This window comes from Sus scrofa, chromosome 6 (assembly GCF_000003025.6).
Source record: "Sus scrofa isolate TJ Tabasco breed Duroc chromosome 6, Sscrofa11.1, whole genome shotgun sequence".
Classification (NCBI taxonomy): Eukaryota; Metazoa; Chordata; class Mammalia; order Artiodactyla; family Suidae; genus Sus; species Sus scrofa.
This window is the reverse complement of record NC_010448.4, coordinates 63,006,394-63,027,235: the sequence shown is the minus strand read 5'-3', so window position 1 is coordinate 63,027,235 and position 20,842 is coordinate 63,006,394. Positions and strand designations below refer to the sequence as shown.

The window sequence follows — 20,842 nt, the reverse complement described above, 5'->3', positions numbered from 1 at the left end:
GAGCGGGCCTCTGGCATCACTCTTCATATGTAATCGGAAACCCCATTGATTCCACCTTGAAAAATCTATCTGGAATCTGATTATTTCTCCTACTTCTATTCTGAACAGGCCACCCGGAAAATATCTGCAGCAGCAGCAGCCTCACCAAGCCGCATGCTTTCAGCCCCACCACAACCTCTCTCCCATCAGTGTGTACACACAAACCATCCACTAGGATAGTTTCAAAATCTTACCTAACTCAGATATTGGCCATCCATCTTCTGAAAATTTGCTATGGATCCCAGCACCCTCAGCCTGTCTATAGAAATAGGACTCCTCACGCTCTTGGTCCTTCGCGGTGGAGACATGAGAACTTTCCTAAGTGCTCTCAAGTTAGTCTCACCTCCGAGTCTTGCACATGCACATTCGTCCCCCTGCACCTTTCGCATGATATCATACTGGATTCTGAAATTAATACCGCCTACCTGAGAACGCTCTACCTGAACACCGAGTCCTGGGCTTAGTCGGGAACCTCGGGCACTGGGGCTCAGAGTCCGGCCAGGTGGAGGCCAGGAGACCCTGCCTCATCCGTGCTCAGTCGATCGGCTGGCTTATCACGTCCCCAGCCCAGCTATATGCTGGGTCATCACCTCGGTATGGTTGACTTTCGAACCAGGGTCTCCTGTTCCGAAAAGCAGATACAAAGCTAAAGACGACGACCCCTGAGTGGCCGCTGACACAGACGGGCTGTGACGGAGGCCGCGGCAAACACCCTCCCGCGGGGCCACTACCTGACAGCCCAGGACACAAGAGCTCGAGGAGCGGAGTGGAGTAGCCGGGACGTTCACTGCGGTCACAGGGCAGGAGGAGCACAGAAGTGGGGACTCCCAGGCTCTCGTACCTACCCCACTCGGACCTCCAAGGGCCCGAGAACCTCCTGAACCTCGTAGGCAGCCCAGTAACTAGGTCCCTTCGCCCCCTGCACATATAAAGGCAGGACACTGGAGCACCAATTCCACCCGGTAGGTCCCGCCTCTGCCTGCTCGGCAGCTCCGGAAACGCCCCTCCCCTAGGCTATCATTGGTCAGAAGCCTCAACCCGACCGGAAATACCCTTGTCCTGGGCTCTCATTGGTCAATACTGGCGCGGACGCTCTGCGACTACCCTTCTGGGTAGTGTGGTTCGTGCCACGTGAGCCCTTACGCGATGTGCGCCCTTCCTGATCACCCAGGCAACGACCAGGCGGCACTATGATTGGCTCAGGAAAAAGTGTCCTATTGGCTGCGACCCTTGATCCCATAAGGTGAGGGTTTGGGCGTTTCCGCGTGGGCAGCAAAGGATGGGACGGGACTTCCGGGGCCTCCATTGCAATCTTCGTTTTTGTAACTGATGGTGTTGTCCACAGACCGCCTTTGGGACTCACGGCGAACCGGGCTGGAGAGACGTGCTGGGGCCCTCACCGGGTCACTCGCTTTTACCCCAGCTGACGGCCCCTCCTTCCTGAGCCTCTGTTTTCCCAGAAGTGGTACGGGAGCAGAATCTCTGTTCCCGCCTTCGCCTCACATTTCTGAGAGGCAGTCCCCATTTCACACCGGGGAAGACTGAGGGCCTGAGTGCGACCATCAGCCTGTGATCAGTCCACCGTGTGTGTGTGTGTGTGTGTGTGTGTGTGTGTGTGTGTGTGAGACTATCAGCCTGTGATCAGCCCGTGTGTGTGTGTTGGGATGACCCGAGGGGCTCTTCCCGATCCCAGCTTCGCGCGGCCTCACCCTGCCCACAGGTTCTGACCGTGCCTGCCGCGTCCCTGATGGACCCAGAGCAGGTGAGTGGCGGGCGCGCCAGGTTCTCACCCACTGGTTTCCCCGCCCTCATGATCCTGTAACCCCTATTAGGGAATGGTGGTGTCGCGAACTCCGCCTGCTCATGAGTCTAGCATCCTGAAGCTGGGCCATAGATTATATGGGCAGGATCACATTAGATAAGGTTTGGAAAGGCGTCCTTGGCACAGGGATCAGCATGTACCAATTGCTGGGATGTGAGTATAAGGTGGAAGTGTTTAGGGAAACCACAGGTCTCCATTTAGTCTGGTGGAAATAAAGAGCAGGGGAACTGGAGGCAGGCCTGGAATGGCAAACTGAGGTACTGAGCCTCTAGTTTCAGAGTGTTGCAAGTCAAGGGAAGTCTGTAGCAGAGCTGGAAGGTGACTGGACTAGGGTCCTTGTCTCTTTTTGGTCATCCCCACAGCGTGTGGCTGTTCCTGGACTAGGAATCAAACCTGTGCCAGAGCAGTGACATCACTGGATCCTTAGGCCACCAGCGAAATCCGGGACTCAGGTCTTAACAGCTCCCTCTGAATGCTGAGTGGAGAAGAGCCTGGGAGATGGGGTGAGGCTGGAGTCAGGAAAGTCATCCAGGAGGTGACTGCAGTAGTCCAGGTGTGTTCTTTTTGTGGCTGGAGCAGAGGGGTGCCGGTGAAGGTAGAAGTAGTTGACTCCTGGATCTGCTTTTTAAGTAGGTGGGTTTCCTCATGCAGGGCAGTGAGGTATCAGAGTTGATGCTGATAGGCTTTTCAGATGTAGGAGTTGGTGTGAGGAGATGTCAGAGGGAAGATAAGTAATTGGGTTTTGGCCATATTGTATTAAGATAGCCTAGAGACTGCCAAATTAAAATGCCTGGTTTGCTTTATGCCAGGTCCAGGCTGGAGATGCCCAAGGGGTGGAGGTTTGTGTTTGGACACTGTGTGCAGCTGTGAGCTGGGTGCAGGGTGGTGACCAAGCCTCTGAATAGAGAGTATACCTAGGATGAAAAAATGAAGCTTAGAAGTAACTGAGGTAGGATGATTGTGGGGCCCAAGTTTAGACTGTTTCACCTGTCTGCAGCTCAACAGTTTTTTTGTGACCCTCTTCCTTGGATCCTTGGGGTTTTGTCAGACTGCTGGAATAGCAGGGACAGAAATAGCAGGGACAGCCTAAGCTAAGAGTCCATGAGCCAAGGGGTGGGGCCAGTAAGTCTGGGATTTGTGCATTAGGAAGGGTGAGGACAGTTATGACTGGTGAAGTGACGGCATGTACAATGTTAAGGTGGAAGAGAATGGGGTGTTTGAGATCTCATGATTCTGGAGTGCAAGGTTGAAGCGACAGGGCATGGAAGGGAGGCATTAATTAGAGGGGTGAGAGCTATCTCTGTCAGCGGGGATGTTAGGCAGTCAAGGGCAGGCTAAAGTCAGTACTGGATGCAGCTTGACTTTTGTCAGCAAGCTACGTGCATCGTGGTATATGAGAGTGCTAGGGACAGGGGTGATGGCACTGGGGGGTGTGGGGAATGGACATGTGAGGATGTTGTGGTCCAAAGAGTGTTGCATACACGGTAAGGGAAGGAGCCCTGGCACTAAAAGCTTCAGGAAGAAAAGCAAGCCCACATTTTCTTAAATTTGGGAGATGTCACCTGGAGGACACATGGGAGATCAGCCAGTGGGGGAAGTGGGGCCGTGTGCCAGCCCAGAGCTGAGACAGCATCCATCTGCCCACCTTCCATTTGTTGCCCTGGTTTGGACTGTTCTGGATACAGCGACTAGGGGGACTGTGAGGAGATAGGGACACCAGGGGTGCCAGGACCCTATTACCTTCTCTGAGGAGAGGGCCTGAGAGGCAGGTGAGCCACAGGTTGGGGGGGGGGGATGGTCTGAGTGCGTCGTGAGAAGAGGAAATGCCAGCGGTAGATGTGGCGGAACTGGAGTCACAAGTCCAGGGCCTGGATGTGCCCATCTGACCATTTTGTTTACTTTTCAGGCCACCTGTTGGCCCCGTGGCTTAGCTGTCTCATCACTGCAGAGGCTGGTGACCTTCAAGGATGTGGCCGTGCCCTTCTCCAAGGAGGAGTGGGGTCTCCTTGATGCGGCCCAGAGGCAGCTATACCACAGCGTGATGCTGCAGAACTCAGAGCTCATGACCTCTCTTGGTAAGGCCCTTAGGCCCTGCCTTAGTATAGTGGCCAGCATCTGCTTCATACTTTCTCCCTGTAGAAAGTTCTAGTCATCCCAAAGCTCAACAGTGGACACTGCTTCCTTCCCAGCTTTGCTGCTTAGGTGCTGTGAGTGCTAGAACAGGGCTGTATGCAGTTTCGCCCTGAGCAGTCTCATGAGCCATCCTAATAGTTGTTACTTCCCACAGTGTGGGGCCATGCCTGGGTTCTACCCCTTCCCCCAGAAACATTTAGAAAAACAGCTTTATTAATGTATGCCATAAAGCTCACCTTTTTCAAGTGTGTAGTGGTTTTTCATTTGTTTTCATTACATAAATATCGCTATAATTTTAGGGCATTTTGATAACTAAGGCAAACTCTGTACCCATTAGCAGCTACTCTGTCCTCCCTCAGCCCATCCTCCCGAGTCATGGGCCACCACTAATCTACTTTCTGATTATATAGATTTGCTTATTTTAGACATTATAGAATTGTAATCATACAATATATGTCTTCCTCTGACTGGCTTTTACTTGGCATAATGTTTTTAAGGTCCATTCTTGCTTTAGCACATATCAGTAGTACTTTGTTCATGTTTATGCTGAATAATATTCCATTGTATAGACAGGCCAGTTTGTTTATCCAGTCATCAGTGGGTGGGGCATTTGACTCATTTCCACTTTTTGGGTGTTAAAAAAATTATGGCTGTTAGGAATGTTTGTACAAGTTTTTGTGTGGATATGTTTTCATTTCTTTTGGGTGGATACATAGGAGTTGAACTGCCAAACTGTTTCCCAGACTGGCAGCACCATTTTACATTCTCATTGTAGTGTATGAGTATTCTTATTTCTCTACCCTCTCAATAGTACTTGTTACTGCCTTTTTTATAGCTGAGGGTTTGAGTTTGAATTTCTTTAATGACTAATGCTGCTGAGCATCTTTTCATGTGCTTATTGGCCTTGTGTATGTCTACCATTTTTTAAGAAATGTCTTTCCAAGCCCGTTGCTTATATGTCCTTGCCTCTGGTGAAGCTTCCTTTACTCTGTGGCTTGGCTGGGCCCTGTCCAGCACAATGGGTCTTCCACTCTTACTCTGACCCCTCTGTTCTGTCAGCAAACCCTTGGGCCCATTCCTGTTGGTTATACATTTTTCTTTTTTTTTGGGGGGGGGTGTCTTTTTTGTCTTTTTCTAGGGCCACACCCATGGCACCTGGAGATTCCCAGGCTAGGGTCTAATTGGAGCTGCAGCTGCCAGACTAAGCCAGAGCCACAGCAATGCCAGATCCAAGCCGAGTCTGTGACCTACACTACAGCTCACAGCAACACCAGATCCTTAACCCACTGAGCGAGGCCAGGGATCAAACCCACAACCTCATGGTGCCTAGTTGGATTCGTTTCTGCTGAGCGATGATGGGAGCTCTGGTCATACATTTCTTTTTTCCTTTTTTTTTTTTTTTTTTTTTTTTTTGCCATTTCTTGGGCTGCTCCCTCGGCATATGGAGGTTCCCAGGCTAGGGGTCTACTCGGAGCTATAGCTGCCAGCCTACGCCAGAGCCACAGCAACGTGGAATCCGAGCCGAGTCTGTGACTTACACCACAGCTCATGGCAATGCCAGATCCTTAACCCAATGAGCAAGGGCAGGGATCAAACCCGCAACCTCATGGTTCCTAGTCAGATTCGTTCACCACTGCGCCACGACGGGAACTCCTGGTCATACATTTCTAATGAAGTCACCCTTTCCACTAAGTGGAACCTTAGTTAACCAGAAATTGCTCGGCTTTCAGGTTGTTGGCATGGATTGAAAGATGAGGAGTTCCCGTCGTGGCGCAGTGGTTAACGAATCCGACTAGGAACCATGAGGTTGCGGGTTCGGTCCCTGCCCTTGCTCAGTGGGTTAATGATCTGGCATTGCTGTGGCTCTGGTGTAGGCTGGCGGCTACAGCTCCGATTGGACCCCTAGCCTGGGAACCTCCATATGCCATGGGAGCGGCCCAAGAAATGGCAAAAAGACAAAAAAAAAAAAAAAAAAAAGATGAGGAGGGAGATTCCAAGCAGAATACTTCAGTAGAAGTGGCAGCACATGTCAGGGTTCCCAGTGTGCATCCTTCCACCCAGAAGGCTAACAACTGTGACGTGCGTGACCCATTCTTTAAAGACATTCTGCATTTGCATGAACATCAGGAAACACATGCTGAGGAGACTCCCTACACATGTGTAGCATGTGGTGTAGGTTGCAGACACGGCTTTGGTTCAGTGCAAACCTTCACCAACATCAGAAGGAGCACAGTGGAGAAAAGCCCTTCAGAAGGTACAAGGACAGGGACTTACTTGTGGAGAGCTCAAAGGTCTGCCTGTCAGAGAAGCCGTTCACCTTTGGGTTATGTGGTAAGGATGTCTTGGACAGCAATGACCTCCTCCAGAAGCCCAAAGCTGATGGCAGTGGGAAGCCACGTAGCAGCACAAAGTGCAAGGAGGCCTTACCACACTGTTCCAATCATGGACAGCTCCCAGAAGTCCATAGCTCACAGAAGCCCTTCAAGTGCAGTGGCTGTGGAAAAGCCTTCCAGAAGGGTTCCATCTTGCTCAGCCACCTGAGAACTAACTCTGAAGAGATAGTTAGACACCCAAGAATTGGAAATTCCTTAGAGGAGAAATCAACCCTAGTTAATGACCAAAAATTTCACACTGGAGAAACATCTCATGTATGTAAGGAGTGTGGGTAGGCCTTTAGTCACCCATCTAAACTGAGGAAGCATCAGAAATTTTACAGTGGAGTAAAACAGGAGTGCAGCAACTGTGGGAAAACCTTCAGCCACAAACTCATACTTGTTCATCACCATAGAATTCACACAGGAGAAAGGCCTTACAAGTGCAATGAACGCGGGAAAGCTTTCAATAACAGGTCACACCTCACTTGGCATGAGAAAGTTCACACTGGAGAAAGACCTTTTGAGTGTGGCAAATGTGGAAGAGCCTTCAGCCAAAGCTCCAATTTCCTTTGGCACCAGAAAGTTCACAACCAAGTAAGACCTTATGCATGCAATGAATGCAGTAAAACCTTCAGCCACAGCTCTGCTCTCATTCAGCACTGGAGAGTTCACACAAGAGAAAGGCCTTATGAGTGTAATGCATGTGGGAAATTCTTCAGCCAAAACTCCATTCTCATTAAACATCAGAAACTTCACACTGGAGAAAAGCCTTATAAGTGCACTGAATGTGGAAAATTCTTTAGCCACAAGTCCAGCCTCATTTATCACTGGAGAATTCACACTGGGAAAAGGCCTTATGAGTGCAGTGAATGTGGGAGAGCCTTCAGCAATAACTCTCACCTAGTTAGTCACCAGAGAGTTCACACACAAGAAGGGCCTCATGAGTGCAGCCAATGTGGAAAAGCCTTCAGTGAAAGATCCACACTTGTTTGATACCAGATAGTTCACACTAGAGAGAGGACTTACACGAGTGCAGTAGCTGTGGGGAAATCTTCAGCTGCCTCTGCAAGCTTGCTCAGCATAAAAAGATTCATACCTGAGTAAAACTTTATGAAAATAGTATTTGCGAGAAAATCTTCAGCCACGTCAAACTTAATGCAGCAGCATATCCACAGGGAAATTACCTGGAGTTCCCACTGTGGTGCAACAAGATCAGTGGCAGTCTCTGAAATTCTGGGATGCCAGTTTGGTCCCCAGCCTGGCCTAGTGGATTAAGGATACAGTATTGCCACAGGTCTGGTGTAGGTCACAACTGCAACTCAGATTGATCCCTGGCCTGGGAAACACATGTGCCCCAAGGTGGCCAAAAAAAAAAAAAAAAAAAAAAAAAAGTGTAATTACTTACATGTGTTGGTACTGTGGAAGAGCCTTCAGAAGCAACTCTGCCCTTTCTAAACAGCATAGGAACCTAGCCATACTGTCTCCCCTCTACAGCATAAACCTCTTTCCAGCTGACTGGATCCACATATTAGCATCAGTAATCTACATATACGTGGAGAAAACACCTCCCTGTGCCTCCCTTCTTTCCTGGAGGGAACTGGGATTGTCCTAGGCTTATTGGCATGGCTTCATTCCCATTGCCTCTGAGAGGGTTAGGGAGTGAAGTGACCCCAGGTTGGTTGAGAGACCTGGAGGGATATCCAATTTGGTCTTTGGAAGATGCACATTCCTCATGGATGTAGTTAAGTCTGCATATAATCCCAGGGATGTGTCCAATGAGCCCATGAATCATCCACTCCTGGAACCACCCACCTTGGTCTGCCTTTTACTGTGTAATAATAAAGACTAGTGGCCAAATCACCTTTAATTCTGCAAGTTGTGATGGGTCTGGTTGAGAACAGAACTGGGTAGCGTGCAGGATGGCTGGCAGGGGGCACCCAACAGCATATGCCTTGGATAATGGAGAGTAGGAATGGAAAGAGTTGCTCACTGTCCTCTTGTGTCCTACTTTGAACTGCTGTCTGAAAGACCTGGAGAAACCGAAGGAAGGGCGAACACAGTTACCTGAGAACCCAGGACTCTCCCAGAGGAAGAATGATGTTAGTCTTCAACACAAGAATGGTCTGTGGAATCAGCATTTCCAGGGGAAAGTAAGGGTTTCCCTTTTGTACTTTGCTGGTTGTGTTCTTTGATGTGCAAAAGCTTTAAATTCTGATGAAGTCTAATTTGTCTCTTTATTCTTTTGTTGCCTATGCCTTCAGGGTGATACTGAAGAAATCATTTCCAGATATAACATCATGAAGCTCTTCCCCTTTGTTTTCTTCTAAGAGCTTTATGGTTTTAGCTCTTAAGTTTTTAGGTGTTTGATCCATTTTGAGTTAATTTTTGTGTATAGTATAAAATGAGGCTACAACATAGTTCTTTTGCATGTGGATATCCAGTTTACTCACCACCACTTGTTGAAAAGACTCTTCTATCCCCAAAGATATCTTGGCTCTCTTCTTGCAAATCATATGTCCCCATATTTGAGGGTTTATTCTTGGGTTCTTTACTCAGTTGGTCCAAATGTCTCTCTTCATGCGAGTATCACACTGTTTTGATTACTGTACCTTTGTGGTAAATTTTGAAATCAGGAAGTGTGAGTCCTCCAATTTTGTTCTTCTTATTCAATATTTGTTTATTTGTTTGTCTTTTTAGTTTTTTTAGGGCTGCATCTGCAGCATATGGAGGTTCCCAGGCTAGGGGTCTAATCGGAGCTGTAATCGCCAGCCTAGGCCACAGCCACAGCAACTCGGGATCCCAGCCATGCCTGTGATCTATACCACAGTTCACAGCAACACCGGATCCTTAACCCACTAAGCAAGGCCAGGGATCAAACCTGCCACCTTATGGTTCCTAGTCAGGTTCCTTAACCACTGAGTCACAACGGGAACTCCTTCAATATTATTTTGACAAGTCAGAGTCTCTTGAAATTTTATATGAATTTGAATATAGATTTTCTACTTATTGGTTTCTAATATTTTTAAATTTACTTTTCTTTGGATTTTTCTATTTCTGCAAAACAAAATCTTTGGGATTTGGGGATTGAGTTTGAATTTATTCTTTTGAGTGATTTGTTTATCAATAGAAAACAGCAAAAGGGGCAGGGTTCACTCCAGCAGTTACATTAAATAATGTGCTCCATCTTGCTAGCAGACTCAGTACGGGATAGAGTATCATTGCTTCCTTAATGAAGTAGATGATCATACTGGGGAAACCCACATGACAAGGAACTAGGGGTGGCCTTTAAAAACTGCTGGCAGCCTGCAGGTTTCGAAGAAGAAAAATCTGAAGCGCTCACGTCTTACAAGCACAGGGAACTGAATGCTGCTAATGACCAGGTGAACCTGGAAGGGCCTTCACACCAAGACCTTGATTTCAGGTTCTTAAGACCTAAAGCAGAGGAACCAGCTAATCTGTGCCTGAATTCCTGACACAGAGAAATGACAGAGAAATGCAGTCTTCAAATCTGTGGTGATTAGTTAATACCTGCAAGTTGAGGAGTTCCCGTCGTGGCGCGGTGGTTAACGAATCCGACTAGGAACCATGAGGTTGCGGGTTCGGTCCCTGCCCTTGCTCAGCGGGTTGACGATCCGGCGTTGCCGTGAGCTGTGGTGTAGGTCGCAGACGCGGCTCGGATCCTGCGTTGCTGTGGCTCTGGCGTAGGCCGGTGGCTACAGCTCCGATTGGACCCCTAGCCTGGGAACCTCCATATGCCGCGGGAGCAGCCCAAGAAATAGCAACAACAACAACAAAAGACAAAAAGACAAAAAGACAAAAAAAAAAAAAATACCTGCAAGTTGAGTGTAGATGTAACATATATCTAAATGTGGTCTAGGCTTTGTGAGCAGCAGCTAAAAGCTGAAGCATTCTTCGTGGCTCAGTGGGTTGGTTAAAGATCTGGTGTTGTAACTGCTAAGGCTCTGGTTACAGCTATGGCGCAGGTTTGATCCTTAGCTTCAGAACGTCCACATGCTTATAGACATGGTCAAAAAAAAAAGTTGAAAGACTTTTTTTTTTTTTTTTGGTCTTTTTGCTATTTCTTGGGCCGCTCCCACGGCATATGGAGATTCCCAGGCTAGGGGTCCAATCGGAGCTGTAGCCACTGGCCTACGCCAGGGCCACAGCAACGCGGGATCCGAGCCGCGTCTGCAACCTATACCACAGCTCACGGCAACGCCGGATCGTTAACCCACTGAGCAAGGGCAGGGATCGAACCCGCAACCTCATGGTTCCCAGTCGGATTCGTTAACCACTGTGCCACAATGGGAACTCCTGAAAGATTTTTTTTTTTATTGGTCTTCTTAGGGCCATACCCATGGCATATGGAAGTTCCCAGGCTGGGGGTCAGATCAGAGTGGTAGCTGCCGGCCTACACTACAGCCACAGCACCTCAGGATCCCAGCCATGTCTGAGACTTACACTGCAGTTCACAGTGACGCCAGATCCTTAATCCACTGAGCGAGGCCAGGGATCAAATCTGCATCCTCATAGATACTAGTTGGGTTCGTTACTGCTTAGCCACAAGGAGAACTCCAAGAAGCTGAAAGATTTTTGAGTAATATGTAGAAAGTGCCCAACTTACACAAATCAACTGTTGGTAAAAATCTGATTGGAGGAAACTACAGGTGAGAACTCAGAAGGAAGTGGAAACTTATTTATTTTTTTAGGGCCATGCTTACAGCATATGGAATTTCCTGGGCTAGGGGTCAAATTGGAGCTGCAGCTGCCAGCGTATGCCACAGCAACAAGGCACTCAAGCCATGTATGTGAACTGTGCCGCAGCTCACAGCAAGGCCAGGACCTTAACCCACTGAGTGAGGCCACGGTTCCAACTTGCATCCTCATGTATTCTAGTTGAGTTTGTTACTGCTGAGCCACAATGGGAAGAAACTGGAAACCTTGTTATGTAATGGCAGAAAGGTGAGCAAAACTGTCTCCTGCTGGTATGTGGAAAGCAGAACTTGTAATGATAAATGTGATTATGTCACCAAGGACAGTGCCAAGCCAAGGTGCCCCCTGGTTTCTTCTTGCTGCTAAAATATAAGAGAAGATAAGTTAGGGAAGAACTATAAGACAATAGAGTAAGCACGAATGGTGATAGTTAAACCTCTCAGTCTTCTAGACAGCAGACAACACTAAAATTAAAAGATGGTTTCCAAGCTGTCAGCTATGTGGGCTATACAGAAAAGGCCAGGGTATGACTGGCAACCTTTTTATAACACCTCGTAAGTTCTGAGAATTCATACAAGCAGCCCCTCAAGAGACTGGTGTGCCACACATATCCTCTTGATCAAATCACAGCCCTTAGATTATGAGCACTGTTCCCCAGCTGTCAGCAGAAGGCAAAGGTAGAGAAAAATGTATGTGGCTGAGAAAATGTATCAGACAAGACACTAGCAGGTTGGATCAAAAGGGAGATAAAACGTGCCCTGAAAATTCTACTGCCAAGAAGCAGGCTGGTTAACTACTTACCTGCAAACATATGCTACCTTTCATAAGCAAGGAAGGAAGACTCAGAGGGTAGAATCAAGAGTCCAGAAAGTGAAACCTAGTGCCCCTTGAAACATAATCAGGGAACTGCCAACCCCATAACAAAGTATTGAAAGCAATGAGAGGAAAAACCATTATGTATATGGAGCAATAAAGAAAAGAATGATAGCAGACTTCTCAGAAATAATACAAGCAAGACAGTGGAACAACATCCTGAAAGTACTGAAAAGATAAAACCCTATTAATGGAGAATCTCATGCCCAGTGAAAATACCTTTCAAACAGTAAATGAAGACTATGTCAGATACTCAAAAGCTAAAGGAGTCTATTACCAGCAGATGTGCACTATAAGAAATGTTACCAAAAACAAAACTCCTTCAAACAAGGAAAATTATGCCAGATAAAAATTTCTATCTGGAGGGGTTCCCATCATGGCTCAGTGGTTAATGAATCCAACTAGGAACTGTGAGGTTTCAGGTTCAATCCCTGGCCTTGCTCAGTGGGTTAAGGATCTGGCGTTGCCCTGAGCTGTGATGTAGTTTGCAGACACGGCTCAGATCTGGTGTTGCTGTGGCTCTGGCGTAGGCCGGCAGCAACAGCTCCGAACAGACCCCTAGCCTGGGAACCTCTGTATGCCACAGGTGCGGCCCTAAAAACAAACAAACAAACAAACAAACAAGAAGATATAACAAGTGTCTAAGTACATATGCACCAAACATAGGATCACCTCAATATATGAGGAAACTGCAAACAACCTTAAAAGGAGAAATTGACAAGAGGACAATAATAGCAGGGAACTGTAAGACCCCACTTACAGCAATGGGCAGATCATCCAGACAAAAAAATTAACAAGGAAACACAGGCCTTAAATAATGCATTAGACCAGATGGACTCAATAGATATTATAGAACATTCCATCCAAAGGCAGTAGAATACACATTCTTCTCAAGTGCACATGAAATATTCTTTAGGATAAATCGCATTCTGGACCAAAAAGCCTCGGTAAATTTAAGAAAATTGAAATCATATCAGTCATCTTTTCTGACCACAATGCTCTATGACTGGAAATCAACAAGAAAAAAAGTGCAAAAAACACGAACATGTGGAAACTAAACAACGTGCTACTAAACAATCAATGGGTCACTGAAGAAATCAGAGGAAGTTTAAAAGTAACCAGAAGTAAATGACAGCAAAGACACAACCATCCAAAACCTGTGGGATGCAGCAAAAGCAGTTCTAAGAGGGAAGTTTATAGCAATACACTCCTACCACAGAAAACAAGAAAAATGTCAAATAAACAACCTACATTTACACTTGCAGCAACTAGAGAGAAAAAGACCAGACAAAACCCAAAGTTAGCAGAAAGAAAGAAATCATAAAGATCAGAGGAGAAATAAATGAAATAGAAACAAAAAAAAATCCATAGAAAAAATAAATGAAACCAAAAGCAGGCTCTTTGAAAACATCGACAAGGTGTTCCCATGCTGGCAGACTGGAAACAAATCTGACTAGGAACCATGAGGTTGTGGGATGGATCCCTGGCCTTGTTCAGTGTGTTAAGGATCCAGCATTGCTATGAGTTGTGGTGTAGGTCAAAGATGCGGCTTGGATTCTGTGCTGCTGTGGCTGTGGCTGGCATCTGTAGCTCTGATTAGACCCCTAGGCTGGGAACCTCCATATGCCACAGGTGTGGCCCTAAAAAGCAAAAAAAAAAAAAAAAAAAAAAAACGGCAAAATTGATACCCTTAGCCAGACTCATCAAGGAAAAAAAGAGGACTCAAATCAATTGAAATAGAAGTGAAAAAGTTACAATGAACATCACAGAAATATAAAGGATCATAAGAGATTACTACAAGCAACACTATACCAATAAAATGGGAAAACTAGAAGAAATGGACAAATTCTTAGAAACGCACAATCTTCAAAGACCAAACCAAGACAAAATAGATAACATGAACAGACCAGTCACAAGTACTGAAGTTAAAACTGTGATTTCAAAACTTCCAACATGGAGTTCCAATTGTGGCTCAGTGCTAAAAAATCTGACTAGTATCCATGAGGATGCAGTTTCGATCCCTGGCCTTGCTCAGTGAGTTAAGGATCTGGTGATGCTGTGAGCTCTGGTGTAGATCACAGGCACAGCTCAGATCTGGCATTGCTGTGGCTGTGGTGTAGGCCAGCAGCTACAGCTGTGATTTGACCCCTAGCCTGGGAACCTCCATATACCACAGGTGTGGCCCTAAAAAGACAAAAAACAAAACTTTCTCAAAAATAAAGTTCAGGAAATTCTTTTTTTTTTTTTTTTTTTTTTCTTTTTTTCCCCGAGAAAAGCACTTGTCAGCATTTAATGAATTTCCCACCATTTGGTTTCAAGCTACCAGGACACAGGCCCCACACACCTCCTTAATCTTCTTTTCAGCTCATCTGCTGAAAAATTTGGCCTTCACAATGAGAAGCTGCTCTGGGAGCTTTCCCTTCCCAAGAACTTTGTGGTAACCTGACTGCACCACATCAATGACAGGAGCAACTCTAGTCTTGTTCTTTGCAGCATTTACCCACGTCTGCTCACTGACCAAGATCCACAGTTTATCGAGGTTGACAATTGGGCAGAAGTTCTGGTTCCTCTTCAAGTTGTAATGCCTCAGAACAATTTTCCCAAAATATCCCAGGTGGTATTTATCAAAGATGATCCTGTGGTGATGCATGGCACCCGCATTACCCTGACCTCCTGAGGGCTTCCAGTGTTTGCCAATGTGGCCATGGCTTTGGCTCATGTGGCCCCAAAGTTTGTGGGTCTTCCTTAGTCTGGAGGGCATGTCAGTGACCACAATGGAAGAGTTCACAGGCAAATTCTATCAAACATTTAGAGAAGAGCTAACACCTATCCTTCTTAAATAGGCTGAAAGAAATCAAAGTTGACACAAACATGTGGAAAGATATACCAGGGTCTTGGGTTAGAAGAATCAATATTGTCAAAATGACTATACTGCCAAAGCCAATCTACAGATTCAGTGCAATCCCTATCAAATTAACAACAGCATTTTTCACAGAACTAGAGCAAAGTATTTTAAAGTTTGCTTTGGGGCACAGAAGACCCAGAAGAGCTAAAGCCATCCTGAGAAAGAAAAATGGATCTGGAGGAGTCAGGTGCACTGACTTCAGACCATAATACAAAGCTACAGTCATCAATACAGTGTGGTAACAGCACAAAAACAGAAACACAGTTCAGTGGGACAGGATAGAAAGCCCAGAATTAAACCCATGCACCTACAGCCAACTAGAAGGCAAGACTATACAAGGGAGATTACACAGTCCCTTCAAAAAGTGGTGCTGGGAAAACTGGACAGCTACATGTAGAAGAATGAAATTAGAACACTCCCTAACTCCATGTAAAAAAAATTAAAAAGGGATTAAAGATCTAAATATATACAAGAGCAGATACTCTAAAACTCTTAGAAGAAAACAGAGGCCAAACACTCTAATGTAAACCACAGCAATATCTTCTCAGATCCACCTCCTAGAGTGATGAAAATAAAAACAAAAATAAACCAATGGGACCTAATTAAACTTAATAGTTTTTGTACAGCAAAGGAAACCCTAAACAAAATGAAAAGGCAACCCACAGAATGGGAGAAAATATTTGCAAATGAAGCAACTGACAAGGGATTAATCTGCAAGATATATAAACACCTCGTGCAGCTCAATGCCAAAAAAACACAAACAACCCCATCAAAAAATGGGCAGAAGGAGTTCCCGTCGTGGCGCAGTGGTTAACGAATCCGACTGGAAACCATGAGGTTGCGGGTTCAGTCCCTGCCCTTGCTCAGTGGGTTGAAGATCCGGCGTTGCCGTGAGCTGTGGTGTAGTTACAGATGCAGCTCGGATCCCGAGTTGCTGTGGCTCTGGCGTAGGCCAGTGGCTACAGCTCCGATTGGACCCCTAGCCTGGGAATCTCCATGTGCCGCGGGAGCGGCCAAAGAAATAGCAAAAAGACAAAAAAAAAAGGGGGGGGGGCAGAAGATCTAAACAGACAATTCTCCAGAGAACACATACATATGCAAAAAAAAAAAAAAAAAAAAAACACGTGAAAAAATGTTCAATATCCGGAGTTCCCATAGTGGCTCAGCAGAAATGAATCCAACTATTAACCACAAGGTTGCGGGTTCAATCCCTGGCCTTGCTCAGTGGGTTAAGGGTCTGGCGTTGTTGTGAGCTATGGTGTAGGTCACAGATACAGCTAAGATCTGGCGTTGCTGTGGCTGTGGTGTAGGCCTGTGACTACAGCTACCAATTTGACCTCTAGCCTGGGAACTTCTCTATGCTGTGAGTGTGGCCCTGAAAAGCAAAAAAAAAAAAAGTTCAACATCTCTAATTACTGGAGAAATGCAAATCAAAACTATTACAAGGTACTACCATACACCAGCCAGAATGGCCATCATCAAAAAGTCTACAACCGATAAATGCTGAAGAAAAGGGAAACTCTTATGCTGTTCATGGTCGGGAGAAAAGGAACCCTCTGACACTGTTCATGGTGCAACCACTATGGAACACAGTATGGCAATTCCTCAAAAAACTAAAAACAGAATTACAATTTGATCCAACAATCCTACTCCTGGGAATCTATCCATAGAAAACCATGCCTTGAAAACAAACATGTAGCCCAATGTTCACTGCAGCACTCTATATATACAATAGTCAGAACATGGAAGTTCCACAGAGGAGTGGATAAAGAAGATGTGGTATATGTACACAAAGGAATATTACTCAGCCATAAAAAGGAATGAAATAATGGCATTTGCAGCAACATGGATGAACCTAGATATTATTATGTTAAGTGGAGTTAGTGAGACACAAATGTCTTATCATTTATATGTGGAATCTAAAAAAAAGGATACAAAAGACAAAAAAAAAAAAAAAACCCTCTTCAGGAGTTCCCGTCGTGGCGCAGTGGTTAACGAATCCGACTAGGAACCATGAGGTCGCGGGTTCGGTCCCTGCCCTTGCTCAGTGGGTTAACGATCTGGCGTTGCCGTGAGCTGTGGTATAGGTTGCAGACGCGGCTCGGATCCCGCGTTGCTGTGGCTCTGGTGTAGGCCAGTGGCTACAGCTTCGATTCAACCCCTAGCCTGGGAACCTCCATATGCCGCGGAAGCGGCCCAAGAGATAGCAACAACAACAACAAAAGACAAAAAAAAAAAAAAGGATACAATGAACTTCTTTGCAGAACATAAACTGACTCAGACTTTCAAAAACTTATGGTTACCAAAGGAGACAGGTTGTGGGGGGAGGGATAGGCTAGGGGTTTGGAATGGAAATGTAAAACTGGGTTGTGATGATGATTGTACAACTACAAATATAAAATTCATTGCATTAAAAAAACCATCAGAGTTCTTCTCATGGCTCATCTGTTAACAAATTCAACTAGTATCCATGAGGACTTGGGTTCAATCCCTGACCTCACTAAGTTAAGGATCCCTTGTTGCTGTGGCTGTGGCGTAGGGTGGTAGCTACAGCTCTTATTTGACCCAGAGCCTGAGATTCTCCATATGACATGGGTTCTGCCCCAAAAAGAGAAAACAAAACAAAACAAAAAACTCTATTTACCCAAAAGAATGAAAAGCACTGGAAATAATAATTGCATGAGTAAATTATTAAATACCTTTTTTTCTTTTTAGTCAATCTTCTTACAAGATAATTGGCTATTAAAAGCAAAAATAACATTAAAAGTAAAAAAAAAAGCTATATTGAAGGGTTTACAACATATACAAGTTAAATATATGGATAAATAGCAAAAAGTGGTAAGGGCAAAATGTTGATACAGTACCGTAAGGCTTTTACAGTAAAAATGAAAGTGTAGGAGTTCCCGTCGTGGCGCAGTGGTTAACGAATCCAACTAGGAACCATAAGGTTGCGGGTTCGGTCCCTGCCCTTGCTCAGTGGGTTAACGCTCCAGCGTTGCCGTGAGCTGTGGTGTAGGTTGCAGACACGGCTCGGATCCCGCGTTGCTGTGGCTCTGGCGTAGGCTGGTGGCTACAGCTCCGATTTGACCCCTAGCCTGGGAATCTCCATACGCTGTGGGAGCGGCCCAAAGAAATAGAAAAAAAAAAAAAAAAAAAAAAAGAAAGTGTATAGTATCACTTAAAGGAAGGATGAGTTAAAGTTGTATATACAATAAACCCCAAAACAACCACTAATGTAGTAACAAAAGATTTATAGGTAACGATCCAAAAACAAAAAAAACCACAAAATGGAATCATGAAACATCCTGAATGCAAAAGAAAGCAAAAGAGGGAAGAGGGCACAAAGAAAAGGAATATATAAAAACCAATATCAAGATGACAGATTTAAAACCAATAATAACCTAACTTGACTGAATGCTTCTGATTAAAAGAGATTGTGAGATTGTATAGAAAAGCAAAACTTGGAGTTCCCGTCATGGCTCAGTGGTTAAAGAATCCGACTAGGAACCATGAGGTTGTAGGTTTGATCCCTGGCCTTGCTCAGTGGGTTAAGGATCTGGCGTTGCTGTCAGCTGTGGTGTAGGTCAAAGACTTGACTTGGATACCGCGTTGCTGTGGCTCTGGTGTATGCCGGTGGCTATAGCTCCGATTAGACCCCTAGCCTGGGAACCTCCATATGCCGTGGGTGTGGTCCTAGAAAATACAAAAAGACAAACAAAACAAAACGAAACAAAAAACCCAAAAACAAAAAAAGAAAAGCAAAAAGTCACTTTTACCTTCTCTACAAGAGAGTCATCTTAAATACAAACAAGTAAGTTAAATTTAAGGGCGAAAAAAAGACATTATATTAACATTAATCCAGAGAATGCTTGAGTGGGTTATATGACTATCAGGCAAAATTAGTATTAGAGTGAAAATGTTATCAGGAGAGTTTCTGTTGTGGCTCAGTGGAAACAAACCCAACTAGTATCTATGAAGATATAGGTTCAAAGCCTGGCCTCACTCAGTAGGTTAAGGATCTGTCATTGCCGTGACCTGCTGTGTAGGTCATAGGTGTGGTTCAGATCCAGTGTGGCCATTGCTGTGGCACAGGTCAGCAGCTGCAGCTCCCATTCGACCCCTAGCCTGGGGACTTCCACATGCCATACATGCAGCCCTGAAAAGAACAAAACAAAACAAAACATGAAAATGAGAAGAGTACATGACAATATGTGGAACGTACCTAAACCAGTACCGAGAGAAATGTGTGTGAGCCTGTGTCTCTGCACACCGCTGAAATTTGAATAAGCTCTATGGAGTGTAAAAAAGAGCCATTAAATGATAGATTTTGTGGGGGTGGGGGGCGTGCTTGTGGCATGTGGAAGTTCCCAGACTAGGGATCGAACCTGTGCCACAGCAGCAGCCGGAGCCATGGGAGGGACACCACCGGATTCTTAACCTGCTGAGCTACCAGAGAATTCCTAGGTTTTGTAAAAGTTAAAACAAAAGCAGCAGCTATGATGACTACAAGCCATGATAAATCCTTCCTGTCACTAAGAGGTGAAAGAATTCCAGAGGTCCCCGAGTCCCCGAGAGACAGCCATGAGGACAGACCCAGAGGTCCTGAAATGCAGAGACTCAAGAGGGGCCTTGCGGACACACAGAGGGTGCCCCTTCACAGCCCTGGTCAAGGCTGACAGCTGTGTGGTTTCTTAAGGGATGTAAGTCTCCCCATGTCTGCGTCTATTCTGACAGATAAAACAAAATACCATAGGAGTTCCCATTGTGGCTCAGTGGGTTAGGAACGCAACATAGTGTTCGTAAGGATCTGGATTCGATCCCTGGCCCCGCTCAGTGGGTTAAGGATCCAGCCTTACCATGAGCTGAGGTGTAGGTCACAGAAGCGGCTCCGATCCTACCTTGCTGTGGTGCAAGCCTATAGTTACAGTTCTGATCCAACCCCTAACCTGGGGCCTTCCGTATGCCACAGGTGTAGCCATGTAAAGTAACAACGAGATACCACAAACTGGTTGGCGTATAAACTACTGAAATTTCTCAGTTCTGGAGGCTGGAAAGTCAAAGATCACGGTGCTAGCCGCTTAGGCGTCTGGTCAGGATCCATTTCTTGGTTAGCAGCCAGCCTGTCTGTCCTCACACAGTGGAAGGACAGAAGGAATCCTTGGGGGGGGGGTCTCTTTTTTTTTTTATCTCGCCCCGGTGTGTGGAAATTCTCAGGCCAGGGACTGAACCCATTGATGCCATAGCAGCGACAGTGCTGGATCGCTAACCTGCTGCGCCTCAAGAGAACCAACTCTGGGCTTCTCTTTTCTAACAGCACCCGTCCCATTCATGAGAGCTCCTCCCTCATGACCTCATCACCTCCCACAACCCCCGCCTCCAAACGCTGTCACGCCGGCCACTGACTTGAAGCCACGTACTTGGGGAGCCACGACATTTGGTCTGTGTCACCTTACCAGATCGTCTGGTCCCCGCAGGAGGGCCCCAGGGGTTTTGTCTCTGCTGGGTGAGTTCACTCTCCAGAGCACAGAGCGAGTCACACGACCTCGGATGGGACGGAAGCAGGCCTCTGCGTGCGGCAAGGGGAGGAGCGCCCCTCTCCACGTGAGGTCCTTCCTTTCCCCCCCGCAGAGTCAGCTGTCATGGCGGGGCTGTGGCCTGGGCCCAGCACGGTCCTTCAGAACAGCCAGACCTTCACCCAACAAACATTCCCTAGGGTCCTACTGTGCGCCAGGCTCTTGCCTGAGCCCTGTGGTAGACACGTCACTTACGGGGGTGGGAGATGCACAGAGGGTTTGGGATGGAAATGCTATAAAATGTAGTTGTGATGATTGCTGAACAACCATAAATGTGATAAAATTCACTGAGGAATTCTTAAAAAACCCTTAACTGACAAACAGACTAAACAGGGTCATTGCAGCATGGCTGCAGCCGCGGCCCCGACTGCAGACTGGCGGGCAGGAAGAGGGGGCGCCTCCAGGAGAA

General features: G+C 46.2%; 2 protein-coding genes and 1 pseudogene across 4 annotated transcripts; 2 read left to right on the top strand and 1 right to left on the bottom strand.

The window, feature by feature from the left end:
* LOC100738280 (zinc finger protein 132-like) lies at positions 657-9,078 on the top strand. Of its 3 annotated transcripts, none has more exons than XM_013998920.2 (5): positions 657-1,282; positions 1,385-1,801; positions 3,768-3,936; positions 8,398-8,519; positions 8,631-9,078. In XM_013998920.2, exons 2-5 carry the CDS (start codon positions 1,787-1,789, stop codon positions 8,694-8,696), a joined length of 372 nt encoding a protein of 123 aa, XP_013854374.1. In that variant the 5' UTR covers positions 657-1,282; positions 1,385-1,786; the 3' UTR covers positions 8,697-9,078. The 3 variants fall into 3 exon arrangements, with proteins under 3 accessions (XP_013854374.1, XP_013854375.1, XP_020953081.1); XM_013998921.2 differs by lacking the exon at positions 657-1,282 and having other exon boundaries at positions 1,295-1,504; positions 1,760-1,801; XM_021097422.1 differs by lacking the exon at positions 657-1,282 and having other exon boundaries at positions 1,295-1,801.
* Positions 5,924-8,592, top strand: ZNF132 (zinc finger protein 132). The gene is given in 3 exon segments (XM_013998916.2): positions 5,924-6,175; positions 6,178-7,395; positions 7,398-8,592. Coding segments are annotated over 3 exon segments (1,527 nt in total). The 5' UTR covers positions 5,924-5,938; the 3' UTR covers positions 7,470-8,592.
* Positions 14,141-15,332, bottom strand: LOC100517479 (annotated as a pseudogene).

Bases quoted from the DNA above. Each gene is read 5' to 3' on its own strand.
- LOC100738280 (XM_013998920.2), top strand. The intron at 3,937-8,397 runs GTAAGGCCCTTA...GCTGTCTGAAAG, and splicing joins AGAGCTCATGACCTCTCTTG to ACCTGGAGAAACCGAAGGAA. The intron at 8,520-8,630 runs GTAAGGGTTTCC...CTATGCCTTCAG, and splicing joins ATCAGCATTTCCAGGGGAAA to GGTGATACTGAAGAAATCAT.